This window comes from Convolutriloba macropyga, unplaced genomic scaffold, assembly GCF_964194025.1.
Source record: "Convolutriloba macropyga unplaced genomic scaffold, txConMacr16.3 SCAFFOLD_2548, whole genome shotgun sequence".
NCBI lineage: Eukaryota > Metazoa > Xenacoelomorpha > Acoela > Convolutidae > Convolutriloba > Convolutriloba macropyga.
In genome coordinates, this window is record NW_027450225.1 from 13653 (window position 1) to 33576 (window position 19924).

The following is a 19924-nucleotide window of genomic DNA, read 5'->3' on the forward strand; positions in this document are numbered from 1 at the left end:
TTTTGTCTAATTGTTGCTTATTTTCATTAATGAGTGGCCACATGATACATTATCCATTATCGGTGTCCAACGAAGGTGCAATTGAACATATTTCGGTAGCCAAAGTATGGCTTTACGGCTTCCAAAGCGTTTTCTGGCAAGTTTTAATTGATTTTGTTTGTTGTCTATTTGTTGTTCTTTTTGTAACTGCATAAAAAATTGAATACCAAGAATTCTTAATTCCCTTCTATGGAAGCAATGGTAATTGTAAACCTTTGGGATATTTTAGTTGATTCCTAATTTAGTTAATTCCTGTTTATTTTCAGTTTTATCTGACGCTATTTTGACTTTGTTATTAAGTTTTGTTTTTTAAAACGGACCTAAATTTTTTGATGTAATTGATGTTTGTTGTTGTTGTTTGATTTTGCCGTTCGTCTTCGCTCGCTTTCTTAAAATCGGCATATCTCATCAATCTAATGCATCATTTTTTACCCCACTGAGTTATTTGCTTTGGAGGCTATCTTTTCGTTCATACACCAGTTTTTTTTTTTTGAAAAATACTTGAATTTTTTGTGTTTTTCTATCTGTTCCTCATTTGGTAGACAATTAGGCCAAAATTGTGGATGAGCGGTGTCGGAACCTTATGTGCGATCGCACATTACCGAGCCGCCTTGTAGTTTGATAGTTTCAATTGCATAAAAGAAAAAATTGTTGTTAGTTGAACTTGTATTTTCTGAAGAATTAATTGAATTTTTCTAATTTTTTTTGGATCAGTTGATTTTTTTTCTGTCTAATGTCTTTTCATTTTTTGACTCAGGTGTTATCAGGTGCTTCAGCGAGTGCCAGTCAATTGAAATGGCAGTTTTCTTGACAGAGAGGACTCTGAGTCGTTCCCGGAAATATTCTGGCTATGTTTTTTATTCGTTTTTCCTCTCGTGAACAAACATTTTTGGGACGTCCTATTTATTTTCTGAAATTTGTCAGTTGGCGTATTAATTATTTTTTAATGCAGGAGTTCAACGTTGGAAATGACCCTGACTCTAACTACGTGAGGGTGATGGTGAGACAGGACCAATGTGGAACAGTGTGTGTACCAATTGAGATCAGCTGCGAACAGCACACAGACATGCGAAACCTCACTACCTCATTCGTCGAAGGTATTCAAACGCTCATAATGCAAACGCATAACCAAACAGCACATATAGCACTTATCAATGGGCGAAAATTGGCTGCACAAAAAAATAAGTTGGGCATATAGTTCCTACCCCTTTGAAGTGGGTCGTAATAAATATTTCGATTATACGGACAAGCTATACGCACTTCTAGAGCTGACCAGAGAGAATGATTAACAACTTTTTTCGAATCCAAGTCCTATTTTCTCAAAATAATAGTCTGTCCCATATAGTTGAAATAAGCTACCGTTTCAAAAGCCACAGGTTAGACTTCAAAGGTCAAAGTTCAAATTTAAAACATGTACAAAAAATTGATGAATGAAAACTTAATGGAGAAAACGCTGACATTCAAATGAACACATTGATGCTCAATTGCATGTTTTTTGTACTTTTCGAACGTTCGCTTTTCGAATTTCAAATTTATGGGACAGACTATACTTTTGAGAAAATAGCACTTAGTTTTAAGAAAAATCGTTAACCATTGCCTCTGCTCTGCTCTAGAAGTGCGTATAATCAAAATATTTGTTACGACACACTTCAAAGAATGATCAACTATTTGCCTAACTTACTTTTTTGTTCAGTCATAAAATGCCCAATTTGACTGGTAGCGCAGACGTAAAAAACTACTGACACAATCTTCGTTTAGTCAGATAAGGGCTTGTTTCCTACGGATCTTATGAAAGTGTTCTAGAGCTAAGATTTTACTGGTTATACGCTACTTTAAATCAATATTTATATAAAATCCATCACTTATTTTTGATAAATAAAGATTTTGTATGCGAACAAACTAATACGCTTTTATTTGAAACAATTGCAGTTTTTAACAGCCGTGCTTTAATAAAAAGCTCAGTTTTTATCGTTGATTCATCCAAGAAAAATTAGTGGGATTTTATTTTGGGTCTATCCTTGCGTTTTTTTTTGCGTTTTTTCTTCATCCTAATTATAGCCTTTGTTTTGCGTTTCTTTTTCATCACAATTATAGGCAACTCTGTTTTCATTTAGAGTTTCAGATAGTAAAAAAATCTCTGGAGTGTTTATAATCAACATTTTGTGTAAATGAGGTCCAATGAATAATAATTGTTTTTTTCTGATTAAAGCTCATTGCTTTTATGGCTCCCACAAATTGTTTTAATAAAATCTTTTGCCGGCATTTGATATCCTTTTTGTAGTCTGATGATTGAATCTAATTAATCAATTGTTTCCTTCGGTATCTAATTTGCTTTTAGAGAAACTATCTAATGACGGATGCTTTCGGTTGATAGTTAATGGTTTTTCGCTAATATTACTCTATAATTAACTCGATTAATATCCAAAGTTCATCATCTATTTTTGATATATTGACTATTTGGTCACTTTAGCTATTTTGTTAGCATTTAGTTTTAATTGAAGACATCAGTTGTAAGACCTGTTTTGATCTATTTGTGGAATCTGACAAATCAATTTTTTTTTGGGTTGTAATGTAGGTAGTGCTTTTTAGGAACTTTTCCCCTTTTTGCCTTTTAGTGTTGTTACAGAACAGAAAGATTTCAAATCAAAAGCCAGTTATTGACCGGTAAAATTGACGTGCAAAGGAAGACCAATGAAGATACATGATGGTTTCAGCGAATAGATTATGTTTTTTCGGCTTCAACACCAAATGCGTAAAATTGTTTTGAAATTTTTATAGTAATATTTGTATTTGTATTAGACCCAATAGTAACATGTCACATTGGCTCCCTAAACAGTTGGAAAATTTTTTTTCTCTCTACTTGTTATGCGGAAACTTATGTTTGTTGTGACTTACGAATTTGAAAATTTTGTTTTCAGAAAAAGATAATGGTTTTTTGAGATTTGCCATTTTAATCTTTTTCCGCTATCTTCTAGCAAAGTACCAGCAAAAAGGGAAGTGTTATTTATTTTTAGGTGAATTAAAATGTGGTCTTCAATTCTGTTTTATCGTTTAAATAATGGTTTTTCGGCGTTGATAAATTTTTTTCATAAATTTTTCATGAAAACGTTTTCATAAATTTTTTGACATATTCTTATTTTTGAGATTTTCTTGTGCTGTCTTGTCACATTATCACATTAGTGGTACATCATCGGTGACAAGAACATATCACATCAATGGCTTTGAAAAAAGACAACACCGTTTCGTCGCAGAGTTGAAATGATTTAGATTTTTGCCTGTATTTGTTGTTTTTAATAGCCGCCCTCATCTTCTCAGCCGGCTCTTATAGCGCTCCTATTTTTTTACAATTCAAAGAATTTGAATTGTATTGGGGCGCTGTCTTTTTTTTAAGATCTGTTCACACATTTTCATGATTTTTGAAGTCAAATTGGAGTAGTGATTTTGGTCACGCCGAAGCAGGAAGTGGAGCGAAAAAGCGAGTGGTTTTGCGGCGTGAAATTTTTTCGCTCTAAGTTTAAAGTAGAGTGAGAAAACGTTGTTTGTACAAAAATTCGGTTTCTCGGTAGTGGTTTTTTGTTCACATGCGGCAATTTCTTTTTGATTTTTGCTGTTTTTTCGATTTTTTGGATCGGAATTTTTTCTAAATGGTTTTTCCAATCCCTCCATAGTCCGTTCTAGGACTAATTTTCTGTTTTGTCAATGAAAATTCTTTGAATTGTACGTCAGGACTTGTCCTGCTATGTTTTTTTTTACTTCGTCGAATAAAAAAATGTTTCGCTTTACCTCATTTTGCCGCCTTTTCAACATTTTGCGTGAAATCTTTTTGACTTCTCTAGGCTAGTTTCTCTCTTCTCTCATTCTGCTAAAAGTGATTTTGAACATCAGTTGCTCAGCAAAGCAATTCAAAATGAACAGAGTGAGTACAAAAATGGATGTCAGAAATAGAAACGGGATAAACTCATAAAGCCCAATTTTAGATGCCCGCTATTTGATCGTCGTTTCTATAAGTCTTATTTACCATCTCTAATGCTTATTGTTATTGATAGTAGCCCATGTAGCCTCTCTCTAAGAAACAGAAGTATGTTCAACCACGAAATGCCATCAAAACAAATCGGACTTAAAAAAATGTTTTTGTAAAAATTCTTTTTTTTTCAATATCTTCTGTTATTTCAATCCCAATCATGCTTTTTGGAATCAACGGCGGCTATTTTCCGGCAATCTGCCGGGTATGTTTGTAGTGGCATGACCTTTTTGATAATGAAATCTCTCATTGGCTCCGTATGAATGCATAAATGGAGCCATTTAATGAATGGTTCTCAGGACTTTGAATATAATTGTTTTCAAAAAGTATAAGCGTGTCTTTTAAGTTTCCTTTTTGTTTTTTTGTCTACCTTTTAATTATTCTCTATAGAGACAAGTCCCATATCTTTTCTTGCGAAAGTCAATTGTTTTACTTTAGTTTTTATCAGATTCTGTTTTGGTTTTTCATTAAGTTTTTTTCAAAAAGAATAGATATACCTGGAGTTCTTGTTGTTTTTATTTGATTTCGTTGTTTGTCTAGTCTATTACTGTCCGTAATGACAGGTATCATCGACCCTCTAATGAGTTATTATTTAATTCTTATAGTGGCTTAAGCTTACAGAGCCCTCTGAATATGTCAAAATTTCCATTACACCAGTTTTCATTGACCTGTGGTTATAGATGTACTATATTTTGGAGGATATACTAGTGGCCTATATAACCACTAATAACATCATTTAAAGCTCTTAGTAAACCTCCCACTACTACCCACCTCAACCTGGCTGAAGCAGGCTACAAAACCGCGCCCTGCGTCGATCGTTCGAGATCAATTTGTCCGACAAAAGTCTGTTATATTGATTTGTAAGTTAGAGCTTAATCGACTGATGTCGGAAAAATTTATCTCGAACAACTGACGGGGCTCAATTTTTGTAGCCTGCTTTAACCAATGGGGGAGGGGTATTAGTGGGAGGTCCACTGTGGCCTTTAAATAATAATAATTGTGGTTTCTGCGTAATCGCAGTGGAACAGCATTAGGCCTACAGTAGCCTGTTTTCAGCTGCCCTTTTTCTTATTATTCCCCACATTTCAGACTGATCTTTTTATGAGCGGCATTGCTTTTTTTGGTGACTGTGGCGATTTTTTTTTGCGTCAGAAGCTTTCACGTGGTACCATCATTGCAGCCAACATTGGTCAGGCTATGGTCAACATCAAGCTATGGTTAAGTAAGAGCTCATCCTCACATAGACAGCTTCACGGAGGCAGGGGATTGAACTCTCAATCATTGGCGTGTGAACCACACACCTTACCTCTCGGCTATCACGAAATGTTGTTCTCAGAGATTATATAAGTTATATTTTAAAGTTATATTTGAAATAAGTATTTAAAAACAGCATCTAGTCCCTTCAGAGAGAGTTGAAGCCCTAACTGTTTTCATTACCTGTTGTCCATTTTATGAATTTGTTTTGATGTTGTTTGTGTTGTTGTTTTTAGTGAATGCGGATACTGGAGTTGAGGAGTTCTTCCTGTGTGATACAATTGAGGAAGTGAACCTGACCTGGTGTGAAGGACCCTGTGGCAGGTCCACTTCTGTCATGGACTTGTTCCACGCTGACCGAAACCCAGATGAACAGTGCAACTGCTGCAAGGGAGGAAAGGTCATAAATGAGTAAGTTAACTAGCATTATTTCCCGATTTTAACACTTAAAAATATAATAATAATAATAATTCGTTTCTGCGTAATCGCTGTGGACCAGCATTAGGCTTTGAGTCTGCCTTAACAGAAGCATGTTCTCAGCTGTCCGTTTTCTCTTCTTCCCACACCTGACTGTTCATTTTGTGACCATGAAAGAAGAACACTGAATTCAATCTATCATTGCTGTGAAAAAACAAACGATTATATTGCGCAAAACAAAATGGCAGTGCAAAGTATCAATAATAATAGCAATGTCATTACTGAAAAAAAATATTTATTCAAATTGGAACCCAAGAAAAGCTAGTTGTTAAACCTTACATGTTTCCAAGGTAAACAATCCGATAACTGCATGCAAGGGTCTCTTTAAAATTCCTCAAAAATATGATTGAAGATTTGTTTTTTTATTTTTTTTATTTTCGTTTTTTCTTAAGAGCCAAGGTAAAGAATTCCAGTCCTGTAAAGCTTTTCTAACGAATGAATTTTCTAATTTTGAGTTTTTGGATTTATAGCCCCAGTACTCGAGTCCAGTTCTTTCATTTTTATTGATTTTCCATGTTTTAAGTTCACGGCCCCTGCATTCGTCAAATGCTGGCAGTTGGTTGGTTTTAATCTTCCAGAAGTAATTTATTCGCTTCGGAGCAACATTAGGACTTTTTTGGTGACTGTTTTTTGCCGCTCTTTTTTCGTAACTGTTGCCTTTTCTTGCGTCTGAAACTTTCATGTGGTTATCATTGCAGCCAACATTGGTCAGGCTATGGTCAACCTGAAGCTATGGTTAAGTAAGAGCTCATCTTCACACAGACAGCTTGATGGAGGAAGGGGATCGAACTATTGATCAGGGGATGAACTATCGATCAAACACACACCTCACCTCTCGGCTATCACGCCACTACTAAATATGTAGTTCATAGACCTGTAATTTGTAAAACCAAATTAATTTCATTTCGAAAACGATTTAGCATCACATTGATTATCAGTTAATTCGAAAAACTTTTGCAGACCTCTTGATGCTAGTTATAGCAAAAACATTCGAATAGAGGTCTAGTTGAAGCAGATTTTATATTACATCTTGAAACACATATTGAAAATATGAATTTGCGCTTTCACTCTATGGTCCACAAAATTTGTCCCCAAAACTTGTTACTCCAAGTTTTCCATTAAAGAAGATTGAACCATTAAAATTCTCACTTGGAAGTTTGGATGATACAAGAATTTTTCACACACAATTTAAATGATACATTTTCACGCACGTTTTTGAATGCATTAAGTTTACTTGAGTTAACGCTTAATTTCTCTTCTACTTAACTGACTACCAATTTTATGTTTTTAATTTAAAGTACAGTGATGGCTGAATTGTTCTATCGGGGATCTAGCCGACAACCTAAAATAAGGGTTTTAGCCGACAACCTGCACACCAATTGTCATGGCTGAAGCAATTAATCATATTTTGACCATTCCGTTTTGTCGGGCAATCGGAATTAAGCTTCGACTAATTTTTTTTCAAATTTTTTTAAAGGTCATAAATGAGTAAGTTAACTAGCATTGCTTCCCAATGTTAACACTTAAAAATAGAATAATAATAATTCGTTTCTGCGTAATCGCTGTGGAGCAGCCCTAGGCCTTTAGTCTGCATTAACAGTAGCCTGTTCTCAGCTCTCCGTTTTCTCTTCTTCCCACACCTGACTGTTCATTTTGTGACCATGAAAGAAGAACACTGAATTCAATCTATCATTGCTGTGAAAAAACAAACGAGTATATTGCGCAAAACAAAATGGCAGTGCAAAGTATCAATAATGATAGCAATGTCATTACTGAAAAAAAATATTTATTCAAATTGGAACCCAAGAAAAGCTAGTTGTTAAACCTTACATGTTTCCAAGGTAAACAATCCGATAACTGCATGCAAGGGTCTCTTTAAATTTCCTCAAAAATATGATTGAAGATTTGTTTTTTGATTTTTTTATTTTCGTTTTTTCTTAAGAGCCAAGGTAAAGAATTCCAGTCCTGTAAAGCTTTTCTAACGAATGAATTTTCTAATTTTGAGTTTTTGGATTTATAGCCCCAGTACTCGAGTCCAGTTCTTTCATTTTTATTGATTTTCCATGTTTTAAGTTCACGGCCCCTGCTTTCGTCAAATGCTGGCAGTTGGTTGGTTTTAATCTTCCAGAAGTAATTTATTCGCTTCGGAGCAACATTAGGATTTTTTTGGTGACTGTTTTTGCTGCTCTTTTTTGGTAACTCTTGCCCCTTTTCTTGCGTCTAAAACTTTCATGTGGTTATCATTGCAGCCAACATTGGTCAGGCTATGGTCAACCTGAAGCTATGGTTAAGTAAGAGCTCATCTTCACACAGACAGCTTGATGGAGGAAGGGGATCGAACTATTGATCAGGGGATGAACTATCGATCAAACACACACCTCACCTCTCGGCTATCACGCCACTACTAAATATGTAGTTCATAGACCTGTAATTTGTAAAACCAAATTAATTTCATTTCGAAAACGATTTAGCATCACATTGATTATCAGTTAATTCGAAAAACTTTTGCAGACCTCTTGATGCTAGTTATAGCAAAAACATTCGAATAGAGGTCTAGTTGAAGCAGATTTTATATTACATCTTGAAACACATATTGAAAATATGAATTTGCGCTTTCACTCTATGGTCCACAAAATTTGTCCCCAAAACTTGTTACTCCAAGTTTTCCATTAAAGAAGATTGAACCATTAAAATTCTCACTTGGAAGTTAGGATGATACAAGAATTTTTCACACACAATTTAAATGATACATTTTCACGCACGTTTTTGAATGCATTAAGTTTACTTGAGTTAACGCTTAATTTCTCTTCTACTTAACTGACTACCAATTTTATGTTTTTAATTTAAAGTACAGTGATGGCTGAATTGTTCTATCGGGGATCTAGCCGACAACCTAAAATAAGGGTTTTAGCCGACAACCTGCACACCAATTGTCATGGCTGAAGCAATTAATCATATTTTGACCATTCCGTTTTGTCGGGCAATCGGAATTAAGCTTCGACTAATTTTTTTTCAAATTTTTTTAAAGGTCATAAATGAGTAAGTTAACTAGCATTGCTTCCCAATGTTAACACTTAAAAATAGAATAATAATAATTCGTTTCTGCGTAATCGCTGTGGAGCAGCCCTAGGCCTTTAGTCTGCATTAACAGTAGCCTGTTCTCAGCTCTCCGTTTTCTCTTCTTCCCACACCTGACTGTTCATTTTGTGACCATGAAAGAAGAACACTGAATTCAATCTATCATTGCTGTGAAAAAACAAACGAGTATATTGCGCAAAACAAAATGGCAGTGCAAAGTATCAATAATGATAGCAATGTCATTACTGAAAAAAAATATTTATTCAAATTGGAACCCAAGAAAAGCTAGTTGTTAAACCTTACATGTTTCCAAGGTAAACAATCCGATAACTGCATGCAAGGGTCTCTTTAAATTTCCTCAAAAATATGATTGAAGATTTGTTTTTTGATTTTTTTTATTTTCGTTTTTTCTTAAGAGCCAAGGTAAAGAATTCCAGTCCTGTAAAGCTTTTCTAACGAATGAATTTTCTAATTTTGAGTTTTTGGATTTATAGCCCCAGTACTCGAGTCCAGTTCTTTCATTTTTATTGATTTTCCATGTTTTAAGTTCACGGCCCCTGCTTTCGTCAAATGCTGGCAGTTGGTTGGTTTTAATCTTCCAGAAGTAATTTATTCGCTTCGGAGCAACATTAGGACTTTTTTGGTGACTGTTTTTGCTGCTCTTTTTTGGTAACTCTTGCCCCTTTTCTTGCGTCTAAAACTTTCATGTGGTTATCATTGCAGCCAACATTGGTCAGGCTATGGTCAACCTGAAGCTATGGTTAAGTAAGAGCTCATCCTCACACAGACAGCTTGATGGAGGAAGGGGATCGAACTATTGATCAGGGGATGAACTATCGATCAAACACACACCTCACCTCTCGGCTATCACGCCACTTCTAAATATGTAGTTCATAGACCTGTAATTCGTAAAACCAAATTAATTTCATTTCGAAAACGATTTAGCATCACATTGATTATCAGTTAGTTTGAAAAACTTTTACAGACCTCTTGATGCTAGTTATAGCAAAAACATTCGAATAGAGGTCTAGTTGAAGCAGATTTTATATTACATCTTGAAACACATATTGAAAATATGGTTTTGCGCTTTCACTTTATGGTCCACAAAATTTGTCCCCAAAACTTGTTACTCAAAGTTTTCAATTAAAGAAGATTGAACCATTAAAATTCTCACTTGGAAGTTAGGATGAGACAAGAATTGTTCACACACAATTTAAATGACACATTTTCACGCACGTTTTTGAATCCATTAAGTTTAATTGAGTTAACGCTTAATTTCTCTTCTACTTAACTGACTACCAATTTTATGTTTTTAACTTAAAGTACAGTGATGGCTGAATTGTTCTATAGGGGATCTAGCCGACAACCTAAAATAAGGGTTTTAGCCGACAACCCGCACACCAACTGTCATGGCTGAAACAATTAATCATATTTTGACCATTCCGGTTTGTCGGGCAATCGGAATTAAGCATCGACTAAGTTTTTTTCAAATTTTCTTGCTCGGCTCATTTTTCCTTGTTCGGTTAAATTTTGCCTAATAGACTAAACCCCTGACGACTAATATTCCTAGCACCTTAGTTGTTGTTGTTGGGGATTTACAGCGGTGCTGAATGGTCTAAGGTGCCAGTCTTTAAATTAAAATGTCCAATTGTTTCTGCAGTTTTGACAATCGCAGAACAAGTGCAAATATTTCGCTCAGAAAATTTCTTCTCGAAAAAATTTCACATTGTACGTAATAAGTACACTCTTTTGTCATGGTATTACACATAGTATCTGGCTTTTGAATAACAGTGTTTGTTTAGAACTGTCGAATTTGAGTGCAAAGTGATCGCTCATTCTCTAGTGCAGGCGGGTGGCTCCGACACCGAATTCGACAAATTCAACTCTTACACTGTGAAGAGAAACAGAGTTGTGCCCACAAAACAAGAGCAGTGTCGATGCAACCTCTGTGAAGAAGGTATAGCGTTTTTCCATAAAGTTGAAATAAGCGAACGTTTCAAAAGCCACGGGTTAGAGTTCAAAGTTCAATTTTAAAACATGTAGAAAAAATTGATGAATGAAAGCTTAATGAAAAAAAAAACGTTGACATTCAAATGACCACGAACCTTCGATTATTTCAACTTTATGGGACAGACTATATGTGATATATAGCGTGTCCCATAAAGTTGAAATAAGCGAACGTTTCAAAAGCCACGGATTCGAGCTCAAAGGTCAAAGTTCAAATTTAAAACATGTCGAAAAAATTGATGAATGAAAACTGCATGGAGAAAACGTTGACATTCAAATGAGCACATTGATGCTCAACTGCACGTTTTTGGCGTTTTTCGAACGTTCGCTTGTTTCAACTTTATGGGACAGACTATATATAGTCCCATGCAGTCCCGTGTTGAAATAATTAAACGTTCGAAAACCTCAAAACATGCAATTGAGCATCAATGTCGCCATTTGAATGTTGAATGTGAATATTTTTCAACAAAAGAGTTTTTTATCTCTTTTCTACGTTTAAGTTTTAAACTATCGAAGTTTTTTCTACGTTTTAACTTTGACCTTTGAACACTGACCAGTTATTGTTAAATTATTCGCTCATTTCATTTTTATCGGAAATTTTTACATTCGAGTTGCCATCCACATTTTCTACATCCAACGTCGGAGAACAGTTGAAAAATGTCTAAGATGAACGTTAACTAGGGGCTTTTGTTACTTCCTACCCGAAACTGCAAAATTTTTTCAGAAATTTATTGCAATTCTTAGGTTTAAATCGTTCATTTAAGAGACTGAATCTCATCGACTTTCAAGTTCAAAGACATCCTAACTTCCTAACTGAAAAGACGACCCCCCCCCCCCCCCCGTTGCCAATAGAACATTTTTGGCCCCATTTGAAGTAAAAAACCGAACCAGTTAATGTTCTGCTCCTCCATGTTTACTTGTTTATACTAATTGCGACTACATAGAACAAATGTTTCATGGATATGTATAAGTCGTACTGAAAATTATGAAGAAACTTCGTGTACTGAACTTCAACTCTGTATCAGTAATGATCAAGCCTAAATGCTAGTCTTTGATTTATACTTATTTAAGTGCTAAGTCTTGGCCATGACTTGGATAAAGACTTGCCAAGTCTTTGTCAAGACGTGCACAAGGCTGACAAGTGTAGAAAGTGACATGATCATTGTCCTGAATGGGTACTAAAACTACATTTGCCCAGTACTGAAATTGATTTGTCTTTTAGTACCGGAGTATTTCCTTTAGGCGTGATTTAGTTTGTGTGGATATGATAAAATTGCAGGTCACAGATTTTCCTATCGAGATCTATCATAAAGAGACTTTTAAGTTGATTGAACGTCAAGCTTAATTTATCTATTTATCTTAACAATTGTTTGTTTTTGACTTAATTTACGGCAATCGCTGAACTGGCCAACAGAGGCTGAGTTATCCGTCAGTCAAAAATAAGAATTTAAGCCGACATACAGACCGGACGCTAATTGAAATGGTTAGACGAACTAGTTGTACATTACAAAGAAACTTACCTAGTTGGAGCACACCCTCAGAGCCGAACTGGCGTAATGCACAATGTCATAAAAAGAGAAGTAAAGCCGAAGTTTTTCCCTGAGTTTCTATTTGTTCAATTTTGACATTCCTAAAAACCAATATTCCTGTCAAAAACGCTTAGAACAGACTAAGACGGTACATTCCTGGTTGCAAACCGCTCCTCGAAGTTGTAAGTCACAAAGATTCCAAGTGAAGTGCAACGAAAACCCACAACAAGAGATAAAAAGAGACGAGAACGGATTTAGTCTCTCATTTCTTAACTTTAAAGGATTAAAAAAACAATTTAGAACTAATGAGAATGTTCGTCCGATCATGTTCGATCATGTCCGATCATGTTCGTTCTTCTACTCCAACTCATTTTTTGTCGCAGCAAATCGAACAATGAGACCAACTCTAATTCAATCAATTGTAACTGAGTATTTGGGAAAATAAATTTTTTATTTACCAGTAAAATAAATCGAAAGCGACCGAATAATTATGCTGCAATCACGTTAATTAAAAGCAATGTTCTGTTCTCGGCTTTTTTGAATCAGGTCAGGTTTGGGAAATTTTTAACCTCCAATTTCTGCAATGCCCGCTTTTCCAGCTGAAACGTGCACTGACTAGTTCGATTTAATATTCATCTAGGTAGTTTAAATTGCTTCAACGATATAATAATAATGATTACGTACAACTATGCCGATGTTTAAGAGTGCCGAAAATGAAACTAATTTTGAAAGTGCCGAAACGGCCGATACCAATTAATTAGCAATTAAATGCTTGCGGAAATTGTTTTAAAAGCAACCAGGGCAGGTTGATCAGTAGTTCGGTTGTGATAGATTCAAATCAAGTCCCAGGGGCCGCTGAGGCATGGCCTTGGTCCGCAATTATTTTTGTTTGCTTTAAATTCATCCCGCTCCAATTATCTTTTCCTAATAAATAATAAAATTAAAAATTTCACTACTTCATTGTGGTTGGTTCAGAATTATTGCGCTCATTCTAGTTAAAGTGATCTGATTGGTTTAGAAATTTATCGAGTGGAAAAATTGAATAGATTTTTGGCACTCTCATGATCGGCATAGTTGTACGTCACCAATTATTATTATTATCAGCTAAGATCTAACTTATTTAGCCTCTAAAATTAAACTTATTTCAATTGGTTCATTAAATAGGTTGAATAAATTAAATATATAGGGGGAAAGGGTATTAGCCGACACGCAAATAGAACAAGCTTCTTTGCCGACGGATTTCAGAGGACGGATTGCAAATGCACATGACAGAACTCAGAACTGCATAATTTTAATAGTGTAATCATAAAATTCGACTTTGTTATTTTCGGCCGTGATGATTTCTCCTTTTGTGATTGATACATATTAAGTCCCATAGGCTGCTGAGGCTCATATATGCAAATTATTAATATTTAATAATACTGCGATTATCGTGGGTTCTGGTTTTGCCGCGTGGTAACTCATGAAACTTTGTTGAAAACCTTCAAACTAAGCTAATACTTTTCCTGGAAATTAGCAATCAATTTAAGTTAAGAAAGCAATTTTTTCATGTTTGGCTTTTTTCGGTAAGAGTAAGAGATTTTTCGTTGCAGAGAGCCGAACGATAAAAAGGAATAGAGACTTGACTTGACTTGATGGCAGATGAAACCAGAAAGTTTATTGTAATTGCCTTAACCTACTGTGTTTGTTGATTAGCAAAGAGTACGTGCTAGAGTACATTGATTTTTTATTCGGTTGTGGTAACTTTATGTCAAGTCCCATGAGCCGATGATGCCGGGACTTGAACTGGAATAATTGCAGTATATTTAATTATTGCATCCTTTCCGATTTCTTTTATTAGTGTATATCGAAATTTGTTCTCAATTATTTGTTTATTATTGGTTGAAAATTTTTGGTCTCAACTTTTGAGTTAATTTTTTAATAGCCGCCGTCAGCCTCTGAACGGTGATAAGTCACGATTTTTACGTTTGACTTCTGACTTAGTTAACTCACTGTTTCAACTGAATTGATTTTAAATTCTTTCACGCATTCAATTTTGCAATGTGGTGAATACTGTCAAAGTCAAAAGAGCAAAATCAAAAGAGACGGGATAAACCGATAAAGTCCGGTTATTGAGTCATTGAGAATTAGGTTATCAAAGTTCATTAGAGTGTTTGCTAGCTGACATTGGTATTAAGCTTGATAGCTTTCAGTTTAGAAGCTGAATGAAGTAACTTTTTAGAATCCAACTGAAACTGCACGCCAAATTAGAACATTTTTGACACTGGAAAACAAAACAGAAAAAAAATTCGGTCAATTTATCTCTTCTTTTTTTTCTGTTTCAATCCCGATTTGCAACAAGAGCCTCAGCGGCGGCTATTTTCCGGCAATCTGCCGGCTATGTTTATGTTGTCGTCCATTTGAACGGCCAGTCAAACCACTCGAACCTCTAGCGCTATGCTTTGGCATTGAATACAGTTGTTATATAAATTTGCACTGATTGAGCTCTGATTTTATCATGAAAAAAAATTGAATGGTAAATTTTATTATAGCATATATAAATGATATAACCGGAAGATACACTTATTAATCTCGATTTTTTTTCAGCCAATCTTTTTCCCGATTATATTTGTCAGGCAATTTTAATTTCGTCAAATTCATGGCAATGTTTTTCAGTGGAGAACAAGACTATCTTGTTTGATGGCGCGACTGCGTATGAATTCGTGTTCGGTTTCTACGACTACCAGGGATCTAGCAATGGTCTGAAAGATTGCATCTTCTCCTACCAAGGGCAAAAGGAGACGATGAGTAACTTGAATGTGGGTCAGCAGTCCCGAGTTACCATATCTGAGGCGATTGAGGGCGACACCTACTCTGTTGATTGTCCAGGATACTTCCCTATAAATGATGCCATCAAACGCTCTGATGTAAGTATTCTGATTGCAGAGATAATCAGAACGTGCACAAACTAATCCTTAATTGGTGGAAAAAAGTGCAATAAATTGTCGGAATTTGGTTTTAAAAAAGCGAGAAATGACTGTTCAGACAAAATGCACAACGTGTAACCAGTTGATTAATTAACAATAATGTATGCATACTAATACATTTTCACTTAGATCATTTGCATGGAACATACATTTTTAGAATCCATGCGTCAATTTCCATTTGCTTGGAGAATTAAACTGTTCCTTTCTTGGATAACTGTTTAAAAAATAAAATCATTGATCCTTTTGTTTTTCTTCTGTAGATTGAGATGAACATGAAGCTGTTTGACTTTGTGAAGATCCCGCCTACAGATGCGTCTCTTTTCGTGGTACAGTGGGCTTACAATAGTGACGTCAGCTTGGAACTCTACTTCGTCTGTGGAGACGGAACCTATGATGTAAGTAGCCCCCTCCCCCATTCCACTATTTAAGCATGGATCAATAAGCTATAAAGATATGTTCAGGCGACCATTCAGAAATTATGAAAAGCCACGGCAAAGCTTCAACACATGTTCTCTCATTTCTTAAAGTTATTAATCAATTTTATTCTTACCTCTAGTGTGGGTATAGTAAGTCCCATAAAGGTGCAACGCAAGCGAACGTTCGAAAAGCTCGGGGCATGCAAATGGGCAGTGTTTTGCTAGATATCTACATGTTTTAAATTTGAACTTTGACCTTTGAAACGTTCGATAGCGTTGCAATTTTATTGGACTGACTATAGTTCAAATTTAAAACATGCAGATATCTAGCAAAACACTGCCCATTTGCATGCCCCGATCTTTTCGAACGTTCGCTTGTGTTGCAACTTTATGGGACTTACTATATGAGTTCGTGTTGCTTTTAAATATTTATGTAAGCGTTTGTGCGTTCGTATTGGCGTATAGAATTTTTCCTTCGCCCTAATATTTAATAAACTCTGTTGTTGATTAGGGTAGTCCTGTGCACATGAGTGGAGACGCAGTTGGCAAGGTGGGCTGCAGCACAACCAAGGCTGAGATCACTCATGACTCTGTCAACGGACTCGTAGACGAAGAAATCCTCATCACTGACACCTGCCAAGGCGATCTCATTATCTTTGTGGCCAAATACAACCGTACGTTTTTATTCCAAACAGCACAAAATCTTAAAACTGAAATAGAGGGGGTTTTTTACAGCTGCGAAGCTGTAACCTGAGAGTTGTTATATTGCAGTATGCTCTTGCTTTTTGTTTGTTCGATTTCTGCCACTCTTCATTGTTTTGCATTTCTTCACACAGTGCGGATGAAAATGTAATCAACGGCCTTTGTGCTCGTGGCATCATTATCCAACAGTTTTTATGTCATATGCGTAGTTAGATTTTGATCATACCTGACTTATCGTCTTCAACAAAACAATTTTTCCTCTTCAAAATGTATTTTCTAACAAAGTTGGTTTAAAATGGGGAAAATTTATTTGTGGAATGAAGGGCGTCCCTAACAAAATGGCCAGCTATGGAAATGCATTTTTTGACTGGTTTTAAGGTCTCATCATTACTCCCGGACTTGAGTCTCAGAGCATTTTAGCGCTGAACCGGTATATTTCGATGGTAGAAACGAAATTCAGTTCTGAAACATAGCTTCTCCAGAATATTTTAAGTTTCTTTATGTGCAGTTTTTCTTCATTTTGGTTATATTGAGGTCATGGAGTTCGACCAGGCTGAATTAAATCTGAGCAGAAAAATGTCATACTTTTGTAGCATATAACTGGTAATTACTATAGTAGCATATACTCTCTTTTTACTTAAGCTAGTTTGTAGGCAATTACCACAAAGCCCATGTAGCTCAGTGGTTACGACTTGCTAAGCAAATAAAATGTTAAAAGTACCCACGCGTAAGATCGAATCGCACATAAAGCAAACCCTGTTAGCGGGAGTTAAGCTGAACATAGTATTTTTCATTCAGTAAACTTTACTCATAAAACAAGACTGGCCAGCGTAAACTGTGACATTAACAGAGTGATGGCCATCATAAAAAACAGAATGTCTCTAGATTTATTCAGCACTGATTTCTACCACCAAACTCCGGACCTCAAAGTGATTTTTTTTAATTAATTGTTCGCAAACGAACATTGTAGCAAATATTTTAGTCCTGTGGTCTTTTGTTTGCAATTTTTTGCTTAACCGATTTTTCGTCCGACCCATTTGATTTTTTATCCTCAACAATGGGATAAACAGTTAGCGCTCTGAGGGCATTAAGTTTTCATATAGCGCTAAGCTTTACTATACTCTAAGAACGCGATTCACCAAACTCTTTTGAGGTGATAATTTCATGTGTGAAGGGAGGTTTTTAATCTTGAAAGTTTGATCCCCTCAGTTCCCCACCATGCGCCCTTTAAAACTCATTGTCTACTCTCCTCCAGCTCTCGATTTGAATCCCCTTATCATGTACACTTCGCAACCCTATCCCCATCGCTTGAACCCCCCTCCCCACACACACTCCACTCACACCCCCACAAATGCTAGCATCCCATTCAGCTTATTCTTCTTCAATGCGTTGAGCCTTTGAATAAATGGATCAAAATCCTCGTGATGTTCTCAGCCGTTCAATTTTTAGCTTTAACTACACTTCAAAAAATTTAGATTGTTTTGCTGTGGTTTTCCTTTGAGACGTGTTGACACGATTTATCGATGACTTTGAGCTTTCAAAACGGAATAAAATGGGAAATCCCAAAGGTTAATGGAGTAATTAATCTGGATTAATAGATTACCGAGTGCTTTTTGTGCTGAAGTGGCTGAAAAGGCAAAAAGCAATTTTAATGTTTTTTTTGTATTCTTTTTCAAGTTTTTGTTGAATGGTTCTTCAATTGGCGGTGGTCAATTGAGGTGTTTTGCAAAAAAAAACAAAAACTGCGTCAGTGTTTTTGTATGCTTTAACGGCAATATAATTGTTTGACTATATCAGCTTCAGGAATATAATTAGGTTTTTAATTGCTCTCAGACGACGTTTGTGGAAAATATATTAGTCACGTGGTCTTATACTATGCAATTTTTTGTTTGATCGATTTCCTTTTGACCCTTTTAGACTTTCATCCTCAAACACCGAAAAAAAACGTAACGCTCGGGGGCCAATAATTTCGTGAATAGCCTTAGCCTTACTAATCTCTAGGTATGCGATTCAATAAAACTTTCGCGATGTTAACACTTGAAAGCCTCCACTCCTCTCACCAACTTTAACGCTTGACCTCCCACTCCGGTTTCCCCCTAATGCTAGCATCCCTAGCCCCAGCTGTCTACTACCAAATGGAACTGCTTGCCGGTCGTTTGAGAGCAATTTTAGCGAAATTAGTTTTTTTATATTTGCTATTTTTGCTCCTTTTTCTTTTTTTGTCTTTTTTGCTTCTTGTTGTCTCTCAAATGTCCTGCGAGGTCTCAGCCAGATTTTGTCAACTAAAAATTTGTTTCGAGCACCTTAAAGATTTTCAAAACATTAGCAATAATTTTCCCAATTCTCCAACAATTGTTTGTCATTTTGCGGCTTTCTTGAGCTCAACTGATTAAGTAATTTTCTTGAACTTGCTGCTGGGTTCTGACGTAGGTTTTAATTTTCAATGTTGTTTTTAAGGCCATTAACGCAAAGAAACGTAAGCGAATTTTTGGTGTATTTTCGTTTGCTAACTTAATTTATTTTGAAAGTTTTAGGTTGCGTCTGCTGGTTTTTTAATCAACCAAATCCAATCATAGTAACCAGTACTTCAAAAATTTGAACAATCCAAATATGTAATAAAATTTAGCTCTAACAGTTTCTTGAATGAGAAATAACCGGTAATAAATAAATTAAAATTATTACATTACTATTGATCTGCTTGAAATCTAGTTGAGGTAATTTTTTTATAGGTATCTAAGCAATATTTTAAATTTCTATCTAAGTTCGTTTCAGTTTTTTTTTCTAAAGATTGTATTAAATTAGATTTTATTGGTATATAGTTCTGTCATCAGTATAGGGTTATCTTTTTCAAAATTTTTTGTTCATGTGGAGCAAGTAAACAGTTTCGAGTTTATTTACGACAGGTGACTTTAACATGCCGAATGGAGTGAAGATGACGAGGTATACAGAACGGGGACAGATCGGAGCCAGCATCCCAATTTTCTTCGATCCGAACAAGGACATGACAGTTGTTGGATTCATGTACTGCAAAAAGTTCATACATCAAGTTGAATACCTCAAGACTATGAATCAGGCCCAATTTGACCTCCTCCAGCACTTGCTCGCTTTCTCCTTTGAGATCGCAGAGACACCATTTCCAGATGACGGAACTGGCAATTCGAACGAGCCGGAGGATTTCTTCGATTTGGACGCCGTAAAAGCAGTGAATAAATTCGTGGACTTCTCTAGCGGCAGTTATTAAAAGAATGTCGATATACAACACTCGCCACAATAAACCAAAAGGAAAATAATTTGACAAAAAGAGAAAAAATAAAAAATGACTTTACAGACTTACTTACCGACTCGACTTAACCCGACTTGACTTGTAGATTAGAAGAATGTTAGTTTTATCGATTTGACTGATTATAACCAGGACAGTAATATGATAACTCAACT

The 19924-nt window shown here is 35.7% G+C and overlaps 1 protein-coding gene across 1 annotated transcript in view; it reads left to right on the forward strand.

Annotated features, from left to right (window-relative positions):
* LOC142355720 (uncharacterized) overlaps nucleotides 1–19918 on the forward strand; it is a 33463-nt gene extending 13545 nt beyond the window's left edge. The window contains exons 5-11 of the mRNA XM_075407795.1: nucleotides 992–1136; nucleotides 5551–5725; nucleotides 10672–10826; nucleotides 15061–15311; nucleotides 15632–15766; nucleotides 16299–16461; nucleotides 19393–19918. Coding sequence (XP_075263910.1) covers nucleotides 992–1136; nucleotides 5551–5725; nucleotides 10672–10826; nucleotides 15061–15311; nucleotides 15632–15766; nucleotides 16299–16461; nucleotides 19393–19730 — 1362 coding nt within the window. The 3' untranslated portion in view covers nucleotides 19731–19918. The remainder of the gene's footprint in view (nucleotides 1–991; nucleotides 1137–5550; nucleotides 5726–10671; nucleotides 10827–15060; nucleotides 15312–15631; nucleotides 15767–16298; nucleotides 16462–19392) is intronic.
* Nucleotides 19919–19924: the final 6 nt, after the last annotated feature.